Source organism: Dasypus novemcinctus, chromosome 9, assembly GCF_030445035.2.
Source record: "Dasypus novemcinctus isolate mDasNov1 chromosome 9, mDasNov1.1.hap2, whole genome shotgun sequence".
NCBI lineage: Eukaryota > Metazoa > Chordata > Mammalia > Cingulata > Dasypodidae > Dasypus > Dasypus novemcinctus.
In genome coordinates, this window is record NC_080681.1 from 103,601,130 (window position 1) to 103,625,371 (window position 24,242).

Genomic DNA, 24,242 nt, shown 5'->3' on the forward strand with positions numbered 1-24,242 from the left:
GCTGAGTGGGCCGAATTTCATTTCATTATTTTCCTATGTCTCACATAACACGAGGTGGACACAAGCTAGAGGTAAGAGGACCCTGCCCTCTCTAAGCCTATAATGCTATCAAGGGGGCCCTTTGACAGATGCTATGCTCTAAGCGTGTGGTAGATTCTGCCTCAGGGGCACAGAGTAATTGTATTACATAATAAAAAAGTTGTATGTAAACTCCTTTGTACTTCTGGGTCCAGAAGCTGGATGGTGCCTTGAAGGAGAACATAACAGAGTTATCCAAGTACCTGGAATACTCCCACAATTCTCCTGAAGAGGTGTTTTCTCTCAACTTTATTTTTCCTTTCTCCCTCTACATTAATGATAAACAGGTACTTAAAACTTCCCAAATTCAACCAGAGTATAAATTTGCTAACAGTCATTGCAGAAAAAGCAGCAGAGCAAGATGAGCAGAAGGCTAGGGAGAAGGAGTGACAAACTGAGGTCACTCTGTAAATAAGAAGCTGGCAATCCTTCTCATTATAGTTTCAACAAGGCAATCAAGCTAAAAAAGCTTTCTAATATTTGAGGAAGACTAGAGGAAACCCGAGGAAATGAAGCTAAAAGGAAGTGATTATCCTGTGTTCTCACTGCTATCAGGATTTTGTATTAAAAACTCTGAAGTTAAAGAGATGAAGATAAGGAAGAAAGGGTTTAACTTGAATCCTTGAGGAATGTACTTCCAAGTCTCTTAATTTTTGCAGTAGAACAGTAATGATCCCTGAAGATACAATTCAGAGTGTAAATCATAATCCAACACTCTTACTCCTCCTGGAATAGTAAATGGAGACCTTGCTCAAGGCAGGGCATCAACAGCTGTGGAGAAGAGGCTGTGGTGGTGACAGTAGTGTAGCATCTGTCAGAAATGAGAAAGCCATGAACTCTGATGTGAGTCTGGTAGGAATAAGGAGGTGAAGCCAACACCTGGCTGAAAAGCAGTGAACTAGTCATACTAGGCTGCCTCCTTCATCCTGTAAAGCAGGGGTTCTTAACCAGGGATCCACAGACCCTGCTGTGAGCATGAAATGAAAAAAAAAAATCAACTTATCTTTATTTCTCTGACTCTAAATGAAATCTAGCATTTCCTTCAACCATGAATGAATGCAATAAATAAATTACAGTAGTATTCATTTCACCTGACTGAAAAAGAGGTTGGTGGAACAAAAAAGATTAAGAACCCCTGCTGTAAAGGATCTAGCAACAAGGGGAGAAAGACTGGGATGGAAGAGGGTTCAGCTTACCTTTACAGCCACACTTCTTGCAGGTAGTGTTCAGGACAGCCTCAAGGGTGATCTTCTGCCCAGTATAATCCTGGAAGGACCGCCTCCGCCTCTCTTCTTGCCTGTAATGAAAAGGATACTGACTGTTGACCATATTAAGAGATATGGCAAGAGATAAGGTAACACTGTATTTTGTTTTTATGGGTTTTTTTTTAGGAGGTACCAGGGATTAAATCCAAGACCTCCTACATGGGAAGCAGGCATTCAACCACTGAGCTATATCAGCTCCCCAAAGAAAGTTGGTTTTTTATTTGTTGGTTTGTTTTTAGGAGTTACTGGGGATTGAACCCGAGACTTCATACATGGGAAGCAGGTGCTCAACTACATTTGCTTCAACTACATTTGTTGGTTTTTCATTTTGTTTTTGTCAGGGAAAAGGAAGAAAGAAGGAAAACAATTGGACAGGAGACAATGAAAGCAATAACATGAAATAATCCAATTTTTTCATTCAGGTCAAGGTTCTGAATTAACAATTATGAACAAAAATATACTTTACCTCACCAATGCACAGAGGATAAAAATATAATTACTTACCTTGCTAAATCCCCTACAACCCTCACCAGGTCATTCCTGGGTATAAAAGACCTTCAAAGACTTCCTAAAAGATCAAACCTGAATCCTCATCTTGGCATTTAAGGCTTTCCCAGTCTTTCTTTAAGCTCTTTTTCCAGCTTCATCTTTAGTTGCACAACATGCTCTGGCCAAATCAGACTATTTTACCTGTCCAATGGTTTAGCACTTTTGCTCAGGCTGTTCCTGCTCTCTGAAATGCTGTTTGCCCTCTTGATTCCTACCTTATGGCTTCAACTACATCCAAACATTTCAAGGTTCAGCTCAGGCACCACCTCTCTTTCTATCAGTGTTCTCTCCTGAGTCCCTCAGCCAGATTCCAACAGCAGTTTTCTAAAATTCTAAACTTTTTACCCAACTAACTATATACCAGAAGTATACAACTTGATTTTCATACTTTGAACCTACCCATTTAAGCGGTACTCAGATCGAGAAACAGAACATTACCAGCACCTCAGAAGCCCCTCTCATGCTCCCTTCTACTTTGCTGCCTGACAAAATTTTACCCATTTTTCAGCACCTAGCTCAAATGCATCTCCTCTCTGTTCATCATGCCCCAAAATGAACTCTGCCTCTTCAGACTCTTAGAACCCTTTCTTTCATTCGCTTTTTTAGCATTTATTATATGTTGCCTTGTATTAAAGGTATTTGTATAGTGTTATTGTACCTGATATAGACTATGAACTCCATACTTATTTGTTGAACAAATGAGTAAATGCACTAACTAAATGGTGCTAAGGGAGATAAAAATAAGACGTGGTCCCTGTTCTCATGGGGTCTCATACTTTTACAAAAGATGTACTAGTAGCTAATATTTTAGGAGAGACAAAGACGCATTTTAAAACAATAGCTGTAAGTAGCTACTACGTATATATTAAGCATCAACTAGACATTGAGCAAGGCTCTTTATAAACAAGATTTTAATTAAATCATTCCATTGTTTCTGAGTCAAGATGTTATAATCTAGGAAGCTGATCGGACTCAGTGGTTGAGTGCTGGCTTCTCACATATGAGGTCTCAGGTTCAATCTCCGGCCCTGGTACCTCAGGAAAAAAAAAAAAGATTTTCTCCATTTTGTAGTGAGGAAGCTGAGGTTAACAGAAGTTAAATGATCTGCTCAAGGTCATACATTAGTTTGGGGGTAGAACTAGGACTCCTTCTTACTCAAATCTAAGTCTAAAGCCTATAAATCATTCCCCAATGCCATGCTTCTTTCCTGGATGCAGCTATACAAATAGTTTACAACAAAAGTTATTGTTTTAGCCACTTGGCTATTACTAAAAGTATACACAGGGACATGTATAAAGCAATACGAGGGAGCACTTTCCCTAAGATATAGAGGTAGCTCTTTTATCTCACCAGTTTTATGTTTTACCCTTATAAGGTGGTTTTGGGAAATTACAATACTTTTATTTTATTTTACACTTTTTTTAATTAAAGTTAATAGATCATAAAGAACGTTACATTAAAAAACATAAAAAAACATAAGAGGTTTCCACATACCCCACTCCCCACCCCATCATTTTTGTAAATTGTATTTTTTTGAAGATATATACATCACAAGAAAAATATTACATTAAAAAATATAAGAGGGAAACGGACTTTGGCCCAGTGGTTAGGGCGTCCGTCTACCACATGGGAGGTCCGCGGTTCAAGCCCCGGACCTCCTTGACCCGTGTGGAGCTGGCCCATGCGCAGTGCTGATGCGCGCAAGGAGTGCCACGCCCCGCAGGGGTGTCCCCCGCGTAGGGGAGCCCCACGCGCAAGGAGTGCACCCATAAGGAGAGCCGCCCAGCGCGAAGGAGGGAGCAGCCTGCCGAGGAATGGCGCCGCCCACACTTCCCATGCCGCTGACTACAACAGAACCCGACAAAGAAACAAGACGCAGCAAAAAGACACAGAAAACAGACAACCAGGGGAGGGGAGGGGAATTAAATAAATAAATAAATAAATCTTTAAAAAAAATATATATATATATATAAGAGGTTCCCGTATGTCCCCCACCCCCTACAATACTTTTAATGAGTCTGTATAGCATAGGATTCTTGGAGCAGAAGCACTTTATTATAATGCAATCAGTAAATGCCAGAAAAAAAATAAAACTTCTGAGCTGAGTTATAAAAGGCTTTTACCGTAACTGGAAATAATCAGCCCTACAAACATTTCAGTATTTAGAGATGAACATCAGAGAGACCTAGATTTAAGTATCTGCCTCCCCATAACTTACTATATTACCACAAGCAAGTAACTTATCACTAAACACCAAGCTAGAAGCTAGGAATATAAAGTAAAATGGAGATAACACCCACTTCACAGGTTATTTTGAAAATTAGATGCACATAGTATATATTTGATAAATACCGCTTCTCTTTCTTAGGTAAAACTCCCTCACATACAAAGGAGGGTAGGGTTGCCAAACTTTTTACCACCAAGATCCCACTCAAAATTTGTTATTTTTTGCTTCTCTCATTTTTTTAAATAATCAATGACATAACTATTCCTGGGAGGACCTGAATAGCATGAGCTAAACAATGTGATATATTATGGTCAAAAGTAACAAAAGAGGGAAGTGGACATGGTTTATCTGATAGAGCATCAGTCTACCATATGGAGGGTCCAGGGTTTGACCCCCAGAGCCTCCTGACCCATGTGGTAAGCTGGCCCACATGCAGTGCTGCCGTGCCACGCAGGGGAGCCCCCATGTAGTGGTGCCCCGCGCGCAAGGAGTGCGCCCCATATAAAAAAGCACAGCCCGCCCAGTAGTGGCACTGCACACATGGAGAGCTGATGCAGCAAGATACAACGAAAAAGAAACGCAGTTTTCCAGTGCCACTGGATAATGCAAGTGGACACAAAAGAACACAGAACGAACGGACACAAAAATCAGACAATGGGGGGGGGAATTAATTAATCTTAAAAAAAAAAAAGTAACAAAAGAAGCTCATGACTAACCTGAGGATAAATGTATGATTTTGATGGGCTTTCTAACATATTGAAAACAGTTCATAAACCACTAAAGACCCTCTCTAGGCCTCTTAGGGGATTACGAGCCCCTGTTCAGAAATCACTGGCATATATTCAGACTTTAAGACAACAAATTTCCTGTATTATCAATTATATCCTTCTTATACAGAAAATCTTCTGTTCATAAAAAGAGCCAAGAAAAGTAAGGTTTTGTGTACAGAGCACAGTATCTCCCAAGATAATGGGAATCTAAAACCCAGTGGAGTTGCTCCTAGTTATTCTACTCTTCTGCATGGTTTCTACCTTTTTTTTAAGCCTCAGTCCAAAAATCACTAGGAGAGAGGCAAACAGATATCTCAGGAATGCTTGTTGGCTGGCAGCTTGCTGGCAGAAGCAGAAAGAGACCAGGAAAAGGAAAAACCATGATGAGCTCAAACACATCTATGCTAGGAGTTGGGCATGTTAATTAATTTTTTCTTAGAACTTTATGTGGTCAAGTATCATTATTATCTAAACTTTAGAGCCCTAAAAACTAAAGATCACAAAGGTTACATAACTCATCAATAACACAAACACTATAAATGATAATAGAGTTCCCAGTTTAGTCTGACTCACTAGAGCATTTTACAGTTTGGAAGGTAGAAAGATTTTAGCCTTTGCAAACTTTTGACCTACTCAATGATAACGTTGTTGGGATCGAGGTCTTTCCCCGTGCCTTGGTTGACAACTTTCATGGAGAGGGATACTTTTATCCTATCATTTTTCATCTGAAAAAGACAAAAGCAAAGTTACCAAAAGCTCTAAGAGACCACTGTCTAAAGTTATCTAAGAATCAAAACCTTTCATCATCCTAACAAAATTTACTGAGCTCCTCTAATGAACAGGCACTGTGCTAGGAACCTTAGGGTTACAAAAGAGCATAACAGACAGACCCTGCAGCAGATTTTTAGGAAAAGGTCCTTCATGTCATTCCTGTATCTCTGATAGAAACACAGAAATGTTATTCAGAATTCAAGGCCTGCAGAGGTAAGTAAATTCATCACAGTGATCAGTTCAGAGTTCTGTTAAGGCCAGAATAGGTTTCAGAACACTCTAGCAGACTAGATCTCTCCTTTTAGACTTGGTCTAGAGCTTCTCTAAGCATGAAGACACTTGTTAACCACACTGGCACACTGGTTTTCATGTGCTTCCCTAGCAAATGAAGCCCTTCTTCACCTCAGAGTCCTTGCATCAACTATTCTCTTTGCCTGGAATATTCTTATCCCAACCCTTTACATGACTAATTCCTTTTCCTTTCAGTTTCAGCTCATACGCCATCTCAGAGAGGCCTTTCTTGACCACTTTATCTAAATCTATCTCGACAGCACTTGTTGACCCTAGAATATAGTAAGCACTCAAATAAGCTCTTTTGGGCTTATCTTCCCTGCCTCTGCCTTCATCTGGTAGAAAAGCAAGGCTCAGTGTACGTTCATATTTTTCCTGTGCTCTGTGTACATCCAAAGCTGCATTAGATTTTGTTAGTACACTCCTTCAGGTCTTTCTTACCCTCCTTACACTGCATGGTACTAGAGATCTTTTCCATTTTGGCCCGAATTGTACAGTATCTAGCAATATCATATATTCTTTGAAGTTGGTGATAACTTGTCCCATAGATTAAATTTCCATCTTGCTTTCTGGTTCTTCTCTTTCATTTTTTCCTCTCACCCAACATTTGGGTGAGCTTTAGGGAAGCAAGTTTTACAAAGATGTACTTATTTCACTACTTACTATAGTCCATACCCTTCCTTCTGAATTTGCAAGACAGCCAGCCAAAAGGCTTAAAATCAGGACAGATTACAAATGGCAGGATTCAAAAACAAGATTATCTGCTATAGTTAACCACATATACACACTTACCATCATAAAGTACCATGAAAATCCCAGCTTTTCCTAATCCTTTCTAATCACATGAAAGTTGCATAAAACTTTACCTCTCGGCCAATAAGCTTCACCCACACTTTGTCTCCAACATCTACTATCTCTGAGGGCTTATCTACCCGACAGGATGACATGTGAGTTCGGTGGACCAGACCTGGATACAAGAAAGAGGAATAAATAAAGCACAGAGTATATCTGGAATTTATACACTAAATGAAGGATAAATGAGAGTTGGAAATGCAATAAAAAAATGAATGTTTCATTGAAAATTATTCATTAATTTAAAACTGCAAATTAAAACCATTTGAAACAGCTTTTTACATCTAGCCAAGTAGCAAACATTCTTTAAAATAATGCTCAATGTTAATAAAGAGATGATACAAACTATACTCACCTAATACTGGCAGAATTACAAGTTGCTAAAATTCTTTAAAAACAAAGGGCATAAGGATGTTTACATCGTTGATGCAAGAATATCACTTACTGGAATTTTTTCTAAAGAAAAAAATAAAGGCAAAAACCTATGGACATAAAATACTCAAAAAGTACCTACAAAAGTTTTAAAAAAAAGTTTAAGACCTATATAACAACCTAAAAGTACCATTAACTGGAAAAAAGCTTGGCAAACTATAGTAAATCTATCAAATGGAAGAGAAAGCAACCATTTAAATTATTTACAAAAAAATTATGGTAAACGTTAAACGAAAAAGGAAATACAAACAAGTTACCATGTTTCATCTATTAAAATTAGTAAGATATTTAGAAAATAATACTCAATATTGATTAGACCACAATAAAATAATAACTACTGTTAGGGCTAGTACAAACTTTGGAAATTATTTGGCAATGCATATCAAGAATGATGAAAATATGCAAACCCTTTATAGTAGACATACTTTTCCTGTTTGCACAAGGCCCTTTCCCTTGGAGAGCCACCTCTATTACATTCTCTGAAAATTTGATCAGTCTATGTGATTTCATCAGAGCTGACCCAAACCACAAATGTAGGCACCTGACACAGGCTTGGTCAATCAAATTGACTTTATCCCCTTGGTCTCAGTAATTGATTGACTTAGAGATAGACACAAGACACTAGCTAAGTCAAATCTTCTTCCTCAAGACTTTTGTCAGGATTATAAATTACAAACTTACTAATGTCCATCTTTACCAGGTGGCAAGAACCGAACAGAGGGAAGTAAAGAAGAGTACTGGTAAACCAAAGACAAAGCCCTAACTGTGGAATATAAGCACCTGATACAGCCATGGTTGAAGGTAGGACTTCCCAGTGAGATTAGCTAAAACACTTTTCATCTGTGTTTCTGTCCCCTGCAACCAATAGTTCTGACTAAAAATTAATTTGACCCATAATCACTTCTGGGAACCTGCCCTAAGGAAATAATCTTCTACAAAGGAAAAGTTGCACATAAAAGGAAAAGTTATCTATATCAAAATATTTTATGTATTTTTAAGACAGATTTCAAACAACCAGCAAAAACAGTAACAGTTAACTATGGCATAGTCACTTGATGGCACACTAAAAATCACATTTAAAAGATTATATAAAAATATGTAAAAATCATTAATGTTTCTATACACTAGAAATGAGCAATCTGGGGAAGAATTCAGGAAAAAAAATGCCGTTTACAATAGTGACTAAAAGAATCAAATATTTAGGAATAAACTTAACCAAGGATGTATAGCACTTGTATTCTGAAAACTACAATGCATTGTTAAAAGAAATCAAAGAAGACCTAAATAAATAAAGGAACATTCTATGTTCATGGACTGGAAGACTGAATATCATTAAGATGTCAATTCTACCCAAATTGATATACAGATTCAATGAAAGCTTGATAAAAATTCCAACAGCCTTTATTAAAGAAATGGAAAACCCAATTATCAAATTTATTTGTAAGGGTAAGGGGACCTGAAAAGCCAGAAACATCTTAAAAAGGAAAAATGTAATTGGAGGACTCTCACTTCTGGACTTGAAATCATATTACCTTGCCCCAGTGGTAAAAACAGCATGGTGGGAAGCGGACTTGGCCCAATGGATAGGGCGTCTGCCTACCACATGGGAGGTCCACGGTTCAAACCCTGGGCCTCCTTGACCCGTGTGGAGCTGGCCCATGCACAGTGCTGATGTGCGCAAGGAGTGCCCTCCCACGCAGGGGTGTCCCCTGCGTAGGGGAGCCCCATGCACAAGGAGTGAGCCCCATGAGGAGAGCCTCCCAGCATGAAAGAAAGTGCAGCCTGCCCAAGAATGGCACCGCACACATGGAGAGCTGACATAACAAGATGACACAACAAAAAGAAACACAGATTCCCATGCCACTTATAAGGATAGAAGTGGTCACAGAAGAACACACAGTGAATGGACAGAGAGAGCAGACAATGGGGGGGCGGGGCAGGAAGGTGAGAGAAATAAATCTTTAAAAAACAAACAAACCAACCCAGCATTGTACTGGCATAAAGATAGACATATACGCCAATGGAACCAAACTGATGATTCAGAAACAGACCCTCACATCTATGATCAAGTGATTTTTGACAAGACTGTCAAGCCCACCCAGCGAAGGCAGAACAGTCTATTGAACAAATGGTGCTGGGAGAACTGGATATCCACATTCAAAAGAAAGAAAGAGGACCCCTATTTCTTACCTTATACAAAATTAACTCAAAATGGATCAAAAACATAAATATAAAAGATAGAACCTAAAACTCCTAAAAGAAAATGTAGGAAACCTCTTCAAGACCTGGTGGTAGGTGGTATATTCTTTTGGACCTTGTACATGCAAAGCAGGTGCTCAACTACTAAACTACTCCCATTCCGCGTGGTAGATTCTTAAACCTTACACTGCAAGCACAAGCAGTAAAAAAAAAAAAAAAAGGATAAATGGGAACTTCTCAAACCTAAACACTCTTGTGATTCAAAGGACTTTGTCAAGAAAGTGAAAAGGCAGTCCACTCTATGGGAGAAAATATTTGGAAACCACATATCCAACAAAAGTTTGATTTCTGTGCTGTGTAGAGAGAAAATGCAGCTCAATGGAAGAGCAGGCAATCCGACTGAAGGGTAGGCAGAAGACCTGGATAGATAATTCTCCAGGTGTGTTTGTGTATGTGTGTGCGTGCATGCGTGCAGGTGGCAAGGAAGCACATGGGGAAATGTTCAGTAGAGCTGGCCATTGGGAAGTGCAAATCAGGACTGCAGTGGGCTGTCATCTCACACCTTACAGAATGATCACTATTAAAAAGGCAGAGGACTTAGAACGGAGAAGACAGCGGGTGTTGGGGAGGGATGTGGAGAGGTGGGGGCGCTCCTTCACAGTTGGTCAGGGTATGTAGTGGTGCGGCAGCTTCTGTTGAGGGTGGTTTGGCAGTTCCTCAGGAAGCTAGATAAGGAGCTGCCATGTGGTCTGGCGGTCCCTCTACTACTATGGGTGTGTTCAGGGAAGCAGGACCCGGTGACACAGGCAGACGTTTGCAAGCCAATATTCATGGCTGCATTATTCACAGTTGCTGGGGGATGAGGGCAGCCCAGGTGTCCATGAACATGAATGGACACCACAAAGTGTGGTGTGTGCATGCAATGGCATACTATGCTGCTGTAAGAAGAAATTAAACTGGGATACATATATAACATGGATGAACCTTGAGGATATTATGCTGAATCAAAGAAGCCAGACACAAAAGGAAAATATTATATGGTCTCACTAATCTGAACTAAATATTAAAAACAAACACATGGAGTTAAAACCTAGAGTACAAGATTCTAGGAGACAGGATGAGGGCTGAGAAGACATACTAATGCTTAATGTATGTAGAATTTTTAATTAGCTTGACTACAGAAGTGTGGAAATGGATAGAGTTGATAGTAACACATTATGTGAATATAAATAACAGCTGATTTATAAATGGGATTGTGGCTGAAAGGGGTAGTCTAGGGATGCAAATGTCAACAGAAGAAAGCTAGAGAATAATCTAGGGACTGAATAACATAATGAACCCAGAGGTGGATGAGGATTGTGGTTAATAGTACAAATACAAGAAAGCTCTTCTATGAACTACAACAAATGTATATTGCTATTACAACATGGTAAGAATATGTTGATGCATGGGGAAAATACAGTTAATGTAATTTATGGACTATACCAATATTATAATATTCCTGCATTAGTGTCAAAGAAGGTACTATATTAATGGAGGGGTATGGGACTTTTTCTTTTGGACTAAAGAAAATGTTCAAAGGTTTAATGGGATGATGACTGCCCAACTCTCTGATGAAAGTGAGAGCCACTGAATGTACACTATGGATAGACTATACAAGGCATGGGACTGAATAACACAGTAAAACATGTGGTGGAAGATAGACTATGATTAACAGTACAAACATGAGTGTCTCTCATGAAGATTAATACACTGGTTACTAATATATGGTGCTAATACTAGGGGGTATATAAAAAAAATACCAAATGTACGCTATAGACCATGTATGATACACTGTCATGATTGTAACAAATGTTCCACAATAATGCAAAGTGTTGATGGAGGAGTGATTTTGGGAATTCTGCACATTACGCATGATTGTTTTGTAAGTACACAACTTCTTTAATAAAAGATATACATTAAAAAAATATTATATATCAGTAAGCAGTTGTGGCTCAAATGACAGAGTGCCTGCCTACCATATGGAGGGTCCAGGGTTCGATACCCAGGGCCTCCTGACCCATGTGGTAAGCTGGCCCACGCATAGTGCTGCCACGTGAAAGGAGTGCCATGCCACACAGGGGTGTCCCCCACAAACGGGTACCCCATGCGCAAGAAGTGCGCCCCACAAGAAGAGCTGCTCTGCACAAAAAAAACAAAGACCACCAGGAGTGGCGCTGCACACACGGAGAGCTGAAGCAGCAAGATGATGTAACAAAAAAAGTGACAGTTTCCCAGTGCTGCATGACAAGAATGCAAGTAGGGAAGCAGATGTGGCTCAACTGATAGAGCATTCGCCTACCATATGGAGGGTCCAGGGTTCAATCCCTAGGGCCTCCTGACACATGTGGTAAGCTGGACAATGCACAGTGCTGCTGCACGCAAGGAGTGCCATGCCACACAGAGATGCCCCTGTATATGGGTACCCCAAGAGCAAGGTATGTGCCCCACAAGGAGAGCCACCCCACGTGAAAAAAGTGCAGCCCATCCAGCAGTGGTGCCACATATACGGAGAGCCGACACAGCAAGAAGGCACAACAAAAAAGAGACGCAGTTTCCCAGTGCCACCTGATAATGCAAGCGGATGCAGAACGCACAGCGAATGGACACAGAGAGCAGACATTGGGGGGGAAGGGGAGAGAAATAAATAAACTAAATCTTTTAAAAAAACAAAAAAAAAGATTATATAGAAACATGTTATTCATTTCAATGAATATAGTCTTCCATAGAATACTAATGTATACTACAGAATGGTATAGTATTACCCTTTTATTTCCAAATATTTTTTTCTTGATTTATGATTTATCTTTTTAATCTTTTATTATCTTTTTTTTTACAGATACACAGATCACACAAAATGTTACATTAAAAAATAAGGTTCAGGAAGCGGACTTGGCCCAGTGGATAGGGTGTCCGTCTACCACATGAGAGGTCCACGGTTCAAACCCCGGGCCTCCTTGACCCGTGTGCAGCTGGCCCATGCGCGGTGCTGATGCACGCAAGGAGCGTGCCACACAGGGGGTGTCCCGACGTAGGGGAGCCCCACGCGCAAGGAATGCGCCCCGTAAGGAGAGCCGCCCAGCGCGAAAGAAAGTTCAGCCTGCCCAGTTATGGTGCCGCACACACAGAGAACTGACATACAAGATGACGCAACAAAAAGAAATATAGATTCCCATGTCGCTGACAACAACAAAAGCGGACAAAAAAAAAAAAGAACACACAGCAAATGGATACAGAGAGCAGACAATGGGGGGGGGGCAGGTTGTGGGAGGAAGGGGAGAGAAATAAATAAGAAATAAATCTTTAAAAAAAAAATGAGGTTCCCATATACCCCATCCCACCCCCCAACTCCTCCCATATCAACAACCTCTTTCATCAGTGTCGTACATTCACTGCATTTGATGAATACGTTTTGGAGCACTGCTACACAGCATGGGTTGTAGTTTACACTCTCTCCCAATCCATTCAGTGGGTTATGGCAGGTCCAAATATTTTAATAATAGAGAAAATTATTTCTTTTTTGGAGAAAATGAAAATAATTATTTGAATGAACATAATCAGGAATCTAACCTAAAGAAAAAAATCAATAAGACAAAGATTTGTCTAAAATAACTGCTTTCCCTGAAGGTGCCTGGGAGGATTACTAACCTTTACTCTCTCTCTGTTTCCTACACACGTGCATGCACACAGGTATCTATACATGTCAGCAACTCAAAGTATCTGCCCCTTCTGTTGAGGCTCCTATTGGAAGCCACTGCTTTCTCTCTCCTTGGTTATTGGAGATCAGCAGATAGCCCATCTCTCTGAATAGCTCCAGGGCCCCCAAAGTGTTTTACATACATCATAAAACCTATGTTTTATATTAAACCATCACATAATCTCCAAACTGGGTAAAATTCATATGACTTTTTTCCCCCATGATGGTGTAACGAACAGATTAGCCTAACTGGAAAGTCCAGAGAGGAAATTCAGGTCCCCTGAAGGAAAGGAAAATCTTTCGCTTTGAAGGTACAGTCATCTCTCTTTGGATAAATATAGCATTTCTCAAAGTATTATAGTGAAAAACTAGAAACAACTTAAAATGATTATGTGGCATATATAAATAATAGAAATAAGCCATTTAAGTGTTTGCAAGAAGTATTCTAAAAGATGGGGACTTGTTTAAGATTAAGTATATAAAAAGCTCCACAATTTATATAAAAGGTATAATCTTAATCTCAACATGTTAAACTCTATACAAATACAGGACTATAAAGAAATATATGAAAATATTAACAGTGCTATCTCTATGTGGTAGTAATATCATAATGATAATTTGCCTTATTTGTCTACAATAAGCATATATTTTAATCAAAAAAATTTAATGAGAAATATGTATACAATGATTGCAATTAAGTAAAACTATGCATCATATGGACCCAGACCAATAGGGGAATCTACAAATAGTTACACTAGGTTATAGCATCTACCTTCCTGAATCAATGCCTTTACAGGCAGAAAAGGTAAAATATACTGTAGGTAAGTCAATTGGCCAAGTTATCCAATAAACCTATACACGACCCCAGAATCACAATACACAGAGTTTCCTCCTAATTGCTTAGCTCCTTGAGTCCTCCCTCCAAGGTTTCTCTCAGTACAACTGTCAGACTGACAGATTCACTTCTAAGCTGTAAGCCACCATCAGGAGCATCACTTGACAAGGTATAGCCTGAGTGCTGGAAAGTGGCAGGCCTTTAATCTCCACATGGTCCCCAAATGCCCAATAAAGATGGGACTTTCAGACACTACAAGCCATGACGAACATGCTAACAAGAAAACAGGTTTTCATTCAGAAAGAGGTGCAAGCCCTATATAAGTGGGGATGAGTTCCAACTCATTAAATCCCAGCCAACAAAAAAGAAGCTTTATTACAGACTACTGTCTGCCTGCTAGGAAATTACTGGTAAGCCACTTCTAATGCAAAGATACAACTTGCAGCAAAGTAGTCTCCAAGACCAGAGGTATGGCTTTATTATACAAAGATCAGCTGTTGGATTTTTTTTTTTAAGAAGCATTTTATTTTTAAAATTGCAAAATGTCAAAATACCTCTTTATGTACATCCCTCCCTTGGAAAAATGAACTCCCAGAGATAACCACTATTAACAATTTGATGAAGATTCATTCCTTCTTATTGCCAAATATTAGTCTACTATATAAACATTTGCTTATCCATCCATCACTAGATGAACATATGAGTTGCTTCTACTTTTTTGCTATTATGAGTAATTTTGCAATAACATTGGTGTACAAATTTTGTGTACTCATTTTCATTTCTCTTCGTCATATACCTAGGAGTGGACCTGCTGGGTCATAGGGTAATTCTATGTTTAACATTTTGAGAAACTACCAAACTTTTTCAACTGTTTGTACCATTTTAATTCCCACAAGCAATGGACAAGGGTTCCAATTTCTCTACATTCTTACCAATACTTGTTAGTATCTATCTTCTTGAATATAGCCTCCTAGAAGGTGGAAAGTAGCTGTGAATAGTTTTAACTTATATTTCCCTATGGCTAATGATGCTAAACATCTTTTCATGTGCTTAATGACAAATTGTATATTTTCTTTGGAGAAATGTCTACTTAAATCCTTTGCCCATGTTTAAATTGGGTTATTTGTCTTATTGCTGAGTTTTAAGAGTTTTTTGGTATATTCTGGATAATATGGTTTGTAATATATTTTTATGATTTTTAAATATTTTTATATAGCATTCTTTTTTGGGGGGAGGTACTGGGGATTTAACCCAGGACCTCGTACACAGGAAGTATGCACTCAAACACTGAGTTACACTGGCTCCCCATATAGAATTTTTTTTTTTAAAGATTTATTTTTTATTTATTTCTCTCCCCTTCCCCCCCAACCCCCTATTGTCTGCTCTCTGTGTCTATTTGCTGCATGTTCTTCTTTGTCCACTTCTGTTGTTGTCAGAGGCACGGGAATCTGTGTTTCTTTTTGTTGTGTCATCTTGTTGTGTCAGCACTCCGTGTGTGTGGCGCCATTCCTGAGCAGGCTGCACTTTCTTTCATGCTGGGCGGCTCTCCTTACGGGGCGCACTCCTTGCGTGTGGGGCTCCCCTACACGGGGGACACCCCTGTGTGACACGGCACTCCTTGCATGCATCAGCACTGAGCATGGGCCAGCTGCACACAGGTCAAGGAGGCCTGGGGTTTGAACCGCGGACCTCCCATGTGGTAGACGGACACCCTAACCACTAGGTCAAGTCCGCTTCCCCTATATAGCATTCTTGAGCTCACAAAATTCTAAATGAAGAATAGATCAGTGGTTGATAGGGATTAAGGATGGGATAGGAGTGTGGAAGGGAAATAGGAACATGAAGCATCCTGGTGATAACAGAACTGTTCTATATCTTGACTGTGGTGGTGGACACATGAACCTACAATAAAACTGCAGTAAAACTGCAGAGAATTAATACACACATATGCAAACAAAAAGGAGTATAAGTAAAACTAGAGAAATCTGAACAAGAATGGTAAATTGCCTCAATACCAATATCATGGTCATAAAAGTATACTACAATTTTGCAAAAACTAGCATTGCTACCATTATAGTAATTAGGATAAAGGTACATAGGTTCTCAGTATTATTTCTTATAATTGCATGTGAAATCAACAATTATCTCAAAATTTAAAAAAAAATTAAGGTAATTTTCATTCTAGAGATCCATCCAGGTCATTCTCATTCCTTTTTATTCTGAGTAGTATTCCATGATATGGATGTACCAGTTTAAGTTACATTACAGAAGGAAGCAGACTTAGCCCAATGGATAGGGCGTCCACCTATCACATGGGAGGTCCGTGGTTCAAACCCCGGGCCTCCTTGACCCGTGTGTGGCTGGCCCATGAGCAGTGCTGATATGCACAAGGAGTGCCCTGCCACGCAGGGGTGTCCCCTGCGTAGGGGAGCCCCACACGCAAGGAATGTGCCCCGTAAGGAGAGCCGTCCAGCGTGAAAGAAAGTGCAGCCTGCTCAGGAGTGGTGCCGCACACACAGAGAGCTGACACAACAAAATGATGCAACAAAAGGAAACACAGATTCCCAGTGCCGCTGATAAGAATAGAAGTGGTCACAGAAGAACACACAGCGAATGGACACAGAGAGCAGACAACTGGTGGGGGGGTGGGGAGGGGAGAGAAATAAATAAAAAATAAATCTTTAAAAAAAAAGTTACATTAAAGAGTGTTTAAGTGACAGCAAAGAAGGTAGACAAAGAATAAAATGAGGGCTGAATTTTAAGGTATAGGCTCACCTTGCTTCCGACAGCCTGGGATTTTGATAAAGGCTCCATAGTCTGTGACCATAGCAACCTATAAAGGAAAAAAATCAATGTCACATGAAGGAGAATCTTCTGGCATTTAACTTAGTCTCTCCAAATTTCTACTTGGTACTGACAGCCTGTGGCTGCTGCAAAATGGCCTAAAAGTTATATTCCATCAAACACTCTACGTTCTTTTTGAAATTTAGACTAGGGAAGCAGACTTGGCCCAGCAGTTAGGGCGTCCGTTGACCACATGGGAGGTCCGCAGTTCAAACCCTGGGCCTCCTTGACCCCTGTGGAGCTGGCCCATGCTCAGTGCTGACTCACGCAAGGAGTGCCGTTCCATGCAGGGGTGTCCCCCGCGTAGGGGAGCCCCACATGCAAGGAGTGCACCCAGTAAGGAGAGGCGCCCAGTGCTAAAGAAAGTGCAGTCTGCCTAAGAATGGCTGCCCACATGGAGAGCTGACACAACAAGATGACGCAGCAAAAAGAAAACACAGATTCCCGTGCTGCTGACAACAGAAGCGGACAGAGACGTAGCAAACAGACACAGAGAACAGACAACCGGGGTTTGGGGGAAGGGGAGAGAAATAAATAAGTAAATAAATCTTTAAAAAAAAAAAAAGGAAATTTAGACTGACAGCTATATGTGTACAAATTTAAACACTGGTGAGACTGGTCAGTTGTCAGATGATATGATGATACCTAGGAATACCCTAATTCCATACTTAGAAAAATCCTCAAAGGAGGTATATAACAAAGGAAGCAAACAGCAGAAAATCAGGTGATAAAGTTACACTTTACATTAGCTGGGGCTGGGTCCTCACATTCCAATAAAGAGAGTAACAATAATGCTCATTAGTTGTTCTCTTTATTGGGATGGATCACATAGGACATCCTTCGTGCTAAACTTAAATCAAACCAAACCATACAGACTGTTCTATGTCATTTAAAACTAAGTCTTGGGTTTTATCAACCAAAAGCCAATATATAGATATTTCTTCAGAATCTGAAAGATGTAATGACAGCGAAAAAGATTTATCCTCAAGTCTTTTGCAGAGTTAAACCAAGATGGAGAATTAAGAGGCTTAATGGGTCTATCTAACAACCAATAAGTGTTAGTGATGAAAGACCCAGAACCCCTTCCAGATGAATCATTATCCCAGGCTCTACCTCTCTCCTTCCCTACTCTATTCTTTAGCCCATCCTCACATCTGTGGAATAGGATTAAAGTTACCACTACATACTACATTTATTGCTAAATTAACTAAAAACATTCAATACAGTCTTGCACATACAAATGTTATTCTTTTCAGTGTCTTTAGTTGTTTTATGTTGGGCAATCACATCTTCTCTCTAGGTTTTAGCTCCACCATATCTAAAACAATCTCTGCTGCAATGCTATTCACTAATATATACTGAATATTCACTATGTGCAAAACACTATTGAGAGTGCTTTACAGAATCTTCATAACACCATATGAAGTTGGTACTGTTATTATCACCATTCTAACAGACAACAAAACTGATGCATTAAGAGATGAAGTGGGAAACGGACTTTGGCCCAGTGGTTAGGGCGTCCGTCTACCATATGGGAGGTCCGCGGTTCAAACCCCGGGCCTCCTTGACCCATGTGGAGCTGGCCATGCGCAGCGCTGATGCGCGCAAGGAGTGCCGTGCCACGCAAGGGTGTCCCCGCGTGGGGGAGCCCCACGTGCAAGGAGTGCGCCTGTGAGGAAAGCCGCCCAGCGTGGAAAAAAAAAAAGAGCAGCCTGCCCAGGAATGGCGCCGCCCACACTTCCCATGCCGCTGACGACAACAGAAGCGGACAAAGAAACAAGAAGCAGCAAATAGACACCAAGAACAGACAACCAGGGGAGGGGGGGAAATTAAATAAATAAATAAATCTTAAAAAAAAAAAAAAAAAAAAAAAGAGATGAAGTAACTGACCAAGGTCGAAAGCCAGCAAATATCAAAGCTGAGATTTGAACCAAGAGAGTCTTAACTACAGTAGAGCTGCTCATGGGTTCCCTTTAACTATAAAATTCTAAGGCAAAAATCAATGTGACATCTGATATTGATATATTCTCTGCTCCTGGCTACAATCTTAGAAAGTGTATATGGTAAATCCTTATGTTGCAGATGAGGCTGAAGAGTGTAGTTATAAAAAAAGCCAAGGCTTGCAGTGAAAGAGATACAGCTTCTACTCTCAACTCTGCCACTTCCTACATTATTTTTATGTTTTTGAAAAAAATTTTGTTATGGTAACATACATACAGAACTTAAACCATTTTTAAGTTTACAATTCAGTGGTGTTAAATTACATTAACAATGCTGTGCGACCATCACCACCATCCATTACCAAAACTTTTCCACCACTCCAAGGAGAAATCCTGCACCCATTATGTATTAATTTCCCAAACCCTGCCCCTGGTAAGCTGTACTCCTTTTGTCTCTAAAAACTTTTATATCCCAGTTATTTCAACAATACCTGTCCTTTTGTATCTCATTTATTTCATTCAACATGATGTGCAGCATCGAAGGAAGAGCTGGAGGAAGAGGTTGGTAAACTGCAGCAAGTATCAGTGAATTTCACCCCGTGAGCAGCAGCTACCATCCAAACATGTGGGGCCTGCAAACTGGGCTGGTATAGACTCTGGTGTCATAGTGGGCTATAGGACTTAGGCCTCCAAAATCTGAGTGTATGTGACCTGATTGCTGATCACAGTTTTTTGTTTTTATTTTTTTTTCTCTTTTTTTATGTGTGTATCTTGATCACAGTTATTTGATCAGTTACTTCAGCTCACTGGGGGGCTGGGTCTGAGGGTAAACATTTTTCTAACCTCCCTCAGGCAAAACTAGGAGAGGAGCTATAGCAGTTTGATATGGTTATGAATTCCAAAAAATTACTAGATTATGTTTGAAATCTGGTCTGTACCTGGGCATGACTGAGTTATGGTTAGGGCTTTGATTGGGCCACGTCATTAGGGCATTGGTGGGTGGGGACTCACAGATAAAAGGCATGGCAAAGGACAGAGTGGAGGGCTCTTAACAGTAATGTTTTTTTAATTTTTAAAAAAGATTTATTTATCTCTCTCCCCTCCCCCCTCCAACCCCGGTTGTCTGTTCTCTGTGTCCATTTGCTGTGTCTTGTTTCTTTGTACGCTTCTGTTGTTGTCAGCGGCATGGGAATCTGTGTCTCTTTTTGTTGCGTCATCTTGTGTCAGCTCTCCGTGTGGGTGGCGCCATTCTTAGGCAGGCTGCACTTTCTTTCACGCTGGACGGCTCTCCTTATGGGGCGCACTCCTTGCGTGTGGGGCTCCCCTATGTGGGGGACACCCCTGCGTGTCACAGGCACTCCTTGTGCACATCAGCACTGCGCATGGGCCAGCTCCACAGGGGTCAAGGAGGCCTGGGGTTTGAACCGCGGACCTCCCATGTGGTAGACAGACGCCCTAACCACTGGGCCAAGTCCATTTCCCTGAGGGCTCTTAATGTTGGGAGTTTTGATGTTGGGAGTTTGATGCTGGAGTCTTAAGCTGGAGCCCCAGGGAAAGAGACAGTCATTCACCTGATAAGTCTGTACCTGACCTTGTGGAGAGAGGCAAAGCCTAGAGAGCCTCAAAGTCTACAGCTGACCTTGTAGGGAAAACAGGAGCTGAGCCCAGAGGAACCCAGGAAGCCTGAACCCTCGCAAATGTCAGCAGCCATCTTGATCCAACACACGAAAAGAGACTTTGGTGAGGGAAGTAATTTATGCTATACAGCCTGGTATCTGTAAGCTCCTATACCAAATAAATACCCTTTACAAAAAACAACTGATTTCTGGTATTTTCTATCAGCACCCCTTTGGCTGACTAATACTGGACCCTTAAAGAGGAAGTATCTGTTTTTATTTTTGTTGTTTTTTTCCCCTTTTTTCTCTTTCTATTCCTCATTTGGGAGTAAGAATAGTTTAGAAAAGTTACACATTGACAGCTCCAGCTCTCAACAACAGAGGAGAGGGACAACTAGATTCCCATAGTTACAACAATATAATACTCAACATGTCCAGTTCTCAAAACCAAAATTTTCAAAACATTTAAAGAAACGGGAGAGTATGACCCATTCATAAGAAAAAAAGAATTCACAAGAAACTATCCCTGAGGAAGTTCATACACTGGAACTACTAGTAAATACTTTGAACAAAATAAAGAGATGAAAATTATAAAAAGTAATCAAATAGAAATGTTGCAGCTGCAAAGTATAGTATTTGAAATGAAAAAACTCACTAGACAGATCCAACAGCAAAAATGAACAGGTAGAAAAAGGATCAGGGAACTTGAAGATTATACAATAGAAATTATGCAGTGTGAGGAGCAGAAAAAAAAACTACTGGAAGAAAAATGAACAGAACCTGAGGAACCTGTGGGACACCATCAAGCGTACCAATATATATATCAGTGGAGCCCCCGAAGGACAAGAGAAAGAAAAGGGCAAAAAAAGTTTTTGAAGAAATGATGGCCAAAAACTTCCCAAGTCTGATGAAAGACATGAGCATACCTATCTAGGAAGCACAATAAACTCCAAGTGGATAGATTCTAAGAGATCTAACTAAATATGCCTTAGTTAAAATCCAAAGACAAATAGAAGATTTTGAAAGTAATAAGAGAGAAGCACCTTGTCACAACAAGGGATCCTTTGTAAGATTAAAAGAATTTCTCATCAAAAACCATACAATCAGAAAACAGTGGGATGACATAATTTAAAGTGCTTAAAAAAAACAACTATCAAACAAGAATTCTGTATCTGGCAAAATCACCTTCAAAAAATGGAGAAATTTACAGATAAAAGCTGAAAGTGTTCAGTATCAGAAGATCTGCCCTATGAGAAATGCTAAAGGGAGTCTTTCAGGTGGAAATAAAAGGAGAGTAGACAGTAAGCAACTCCAATGTACATATAATAGAGTAAAATTTTTTAAAAAATAAGACAGCACCGTACAACACAATGAACCCTAATGTAAACTATGGACTACAGTTAATAGTGAAATTATAATATTCTTTCATCAATTTTAACAAGGGTACCACACTAATGCAAGGTGTTCATAATAGGAGAAGTATATGGAAACTTGTATTTTCTGCATGATTTTTCTGTAAACCTATTTCCTTAATTTAAAAAAATGTTAAGATAAAGAACATTGATAAAGATAACCACATAGGTAAATATAAAACCCTGTCTTATTGTACATTTCGTTTGTAACTGCCCCCCTTTCCCCCATGACCTAACAGGCAAATGTGTAAAGTAACATTTTAAATCTATGTTAATAAGCATAATACTTTATAACAGATATAACCTGAGACAGTAACAATATAAAAAGTGAAGGACATTCGCAGGAGGACAGAATTTGTATACTATTGAAACCAGATTAGTACTAGCTGAGTTAGTTTGTTATTAGTTTAAGATGTTAAATGTAATTACAAAGTTAGCCACTAAGAAAACAACTAAAAAATATAGAAAAGGGGAACAGATGTGACTCAAGCAGTTGAGCATCAACCTCCCACATGGGAGGTCCTGGGTTTGGTTCCTGGTGCCTCCTAAATAAGACAGAACAGACATCAAGCAAAAACAACAAGCAAACAACCAGCAAAAACAAACAAGCATGGAGTGGATGTGGGCCAAGCAGTTGAGTCCCCGCCTCCCACATGGGAGGTCCTGGGTTTGGTTCTTTGGCTCTTTCTCCTAAAGAAAAAACAAAACAATGAGCAGCCATCAAGCCAAAAAACCAACCAACCAACCAAAGAACAGCAACAAAAACAATGAGCAGACAACAAGCACAAACAATGAGCAAGTAGACATGGGAGCCATCTTGGGGCGGGGGAAATACAGAGAAAAGGAAAGTAGGAAGGACTCAAAATGATATACTACAAAAATAGCAGCTAAGTACAAAAAAATGTAGTAACAGACCAGTTGGAATGGATTTTTAGATTTCACACCAAAAACACAAGAAAAGGAAAAAAATTAAAATGGACTTCATCAAAATTTAAAACTTGTGAAAAATAAAAAAAATTTTTAAAATTGAATTTTGTGAGTCGAAGGACATTATCAAGATAAAAGACAACCTATAGAATGGGAGAAAATATTTGGAAACCATGTATCAGGTGTTTGTTTGTTTTAAGGATTTATTTTATTTATTTCTCCCTCCATTCCACCCATTGTCTGCTCTATGTGTCCATTCACTGTGTGTTCTTCTGTGTCTGCTTATATTCTCATTAGGCAGCTCCGGGAACCGATCCTGGGCTCTTCCAGAGCGGGAGAGAGGCGATTATTCTCTTGCACCACCTCAGGTCCCAGTTCTGCTATGTCTTCTTATTTTCTCTCCTCTGTGTCTCTTGTTGCATCACCTTGCTGCATCATCTTGCTGCACCAGCTCTCCACGTCTGCCAGCACTCCTGCCCCAGACAGCTTTTGCCTGCCTGGCATTCCCATGCAAGGCAGCACTCCTGTGCGGAGCCGCATTTGCACATGGGCTGGCATTCTGCGTGGGCCAGCTCGCCACATGGGCCAGCTTGCCCTCACCAGGAGGTCATGGGCATCAAACCCTGAACCTCCTATATGGTAGACGGGAGCCCAGTTGGTCAACCCACAACCATTTCCCCAGCTAGGTGTTTAATAACCAAAATATACAAAGAACTACAACTCAACAACAAAAAGACAAACAATCCAGTTAAAAATGAACTAAGCGGGGGAAGCAGCTGTGGCTCAATCAGCTGGCCTCCCATCTACCATATGGGAGGCCCTGGGACAGGAAGCCCTGGGTTCATGTCCCAGGGCCTCCTTGTGAAGGTAAACTGGCCCACACACCACGGAGAGCTGACGGCCCGCACGCCATGGAGAGCTGAAGCAGCAAGATAATGCAACAAAGGGAGACAAACAGACACAGAAAAACACGCAGCAAATGGACACAGAGGACAGACAGCAAAAACAAGCTGTAAGGGGGGGGAGATTAAGTAATAAATAAATTAAAAAAAAAAAAAAGAAACAAGGGTTTGAAGAACCTTTTCTCCAAAGATATTCAAATGGCCAATAAGAATATGAAATGATGCTTGAAATTATCAGCCATTAAAGAAATGCAAATTAAAACTATGAGATATTGTTTTGCATCCACTAGGAAGGTTATTAATATTTAAAAAAGCAAAAATAACAGGATGCAGAAAAATAGGAACACTTGTACATTGTTGGGGGCAATGTAAAATGGTACAACCACTGTGTGAAAACAGTCTGGTAATTCCTCAGAAAGTTAAACTGAGAATTACCTGTTCTTTGTTGACCTGGCAATTCTGCTCCAAGGTATATATACTCAAAAGAATTGAAAGCAGGGATTTGGACAGGTATGTAAAACAGTACTCATTGTAGCATTATTCACAATAGTCAAAAGGTGGAAGCAACTCAAGTGTTCAGGAACAGATGTATGGAA

The 24,242-nt window shown here is 40.1% G+C and overlaps 1 protein-coding gene across 3 annotated transcripts in view; it reads right to left on the minus strand.

Annotated features, from left to right (window-relative positions):
• ZCCHC17 (zinc finger CCHC-type containing 17) overlaps positions 1 to 24,242 on the minus strand; it is a 52,596-nt gene that overhangs the window by 16,522 nt on the left and 11,832 nt on the right. For 2 of the 3 annotated variants that reach the window (XM_012528001.4, XM_004465732.5), the window contains exons 3-6: positions 16,781 to 16,838; positions 6,818 to 6,918; positions 5,523 to 5,614; positions 1,275 to 1,375 (exon numbers count right to left, since the gene is read on the minus strand). In XM_012528001.4, the coding sequence (XP_012383455.1) occupies positions 1,275 to 1,375; positions 5,523 to 5,614; positions 6,818 to 6,918; positions 16,781 to 16,838 (352 nt within the window). Of the gene's footprint in view, positions 1 to 1,274; positions 1,376 to 5,522; positions 5,615 to 6,817; positions 6,919 to 7,158; positions 7,260 to 16,780; positions 16,839 to 24,242 lie in introns of all 3 variants that reach the window. The other variant, XM_071217580.1, reaches the window with a different exon arrangement.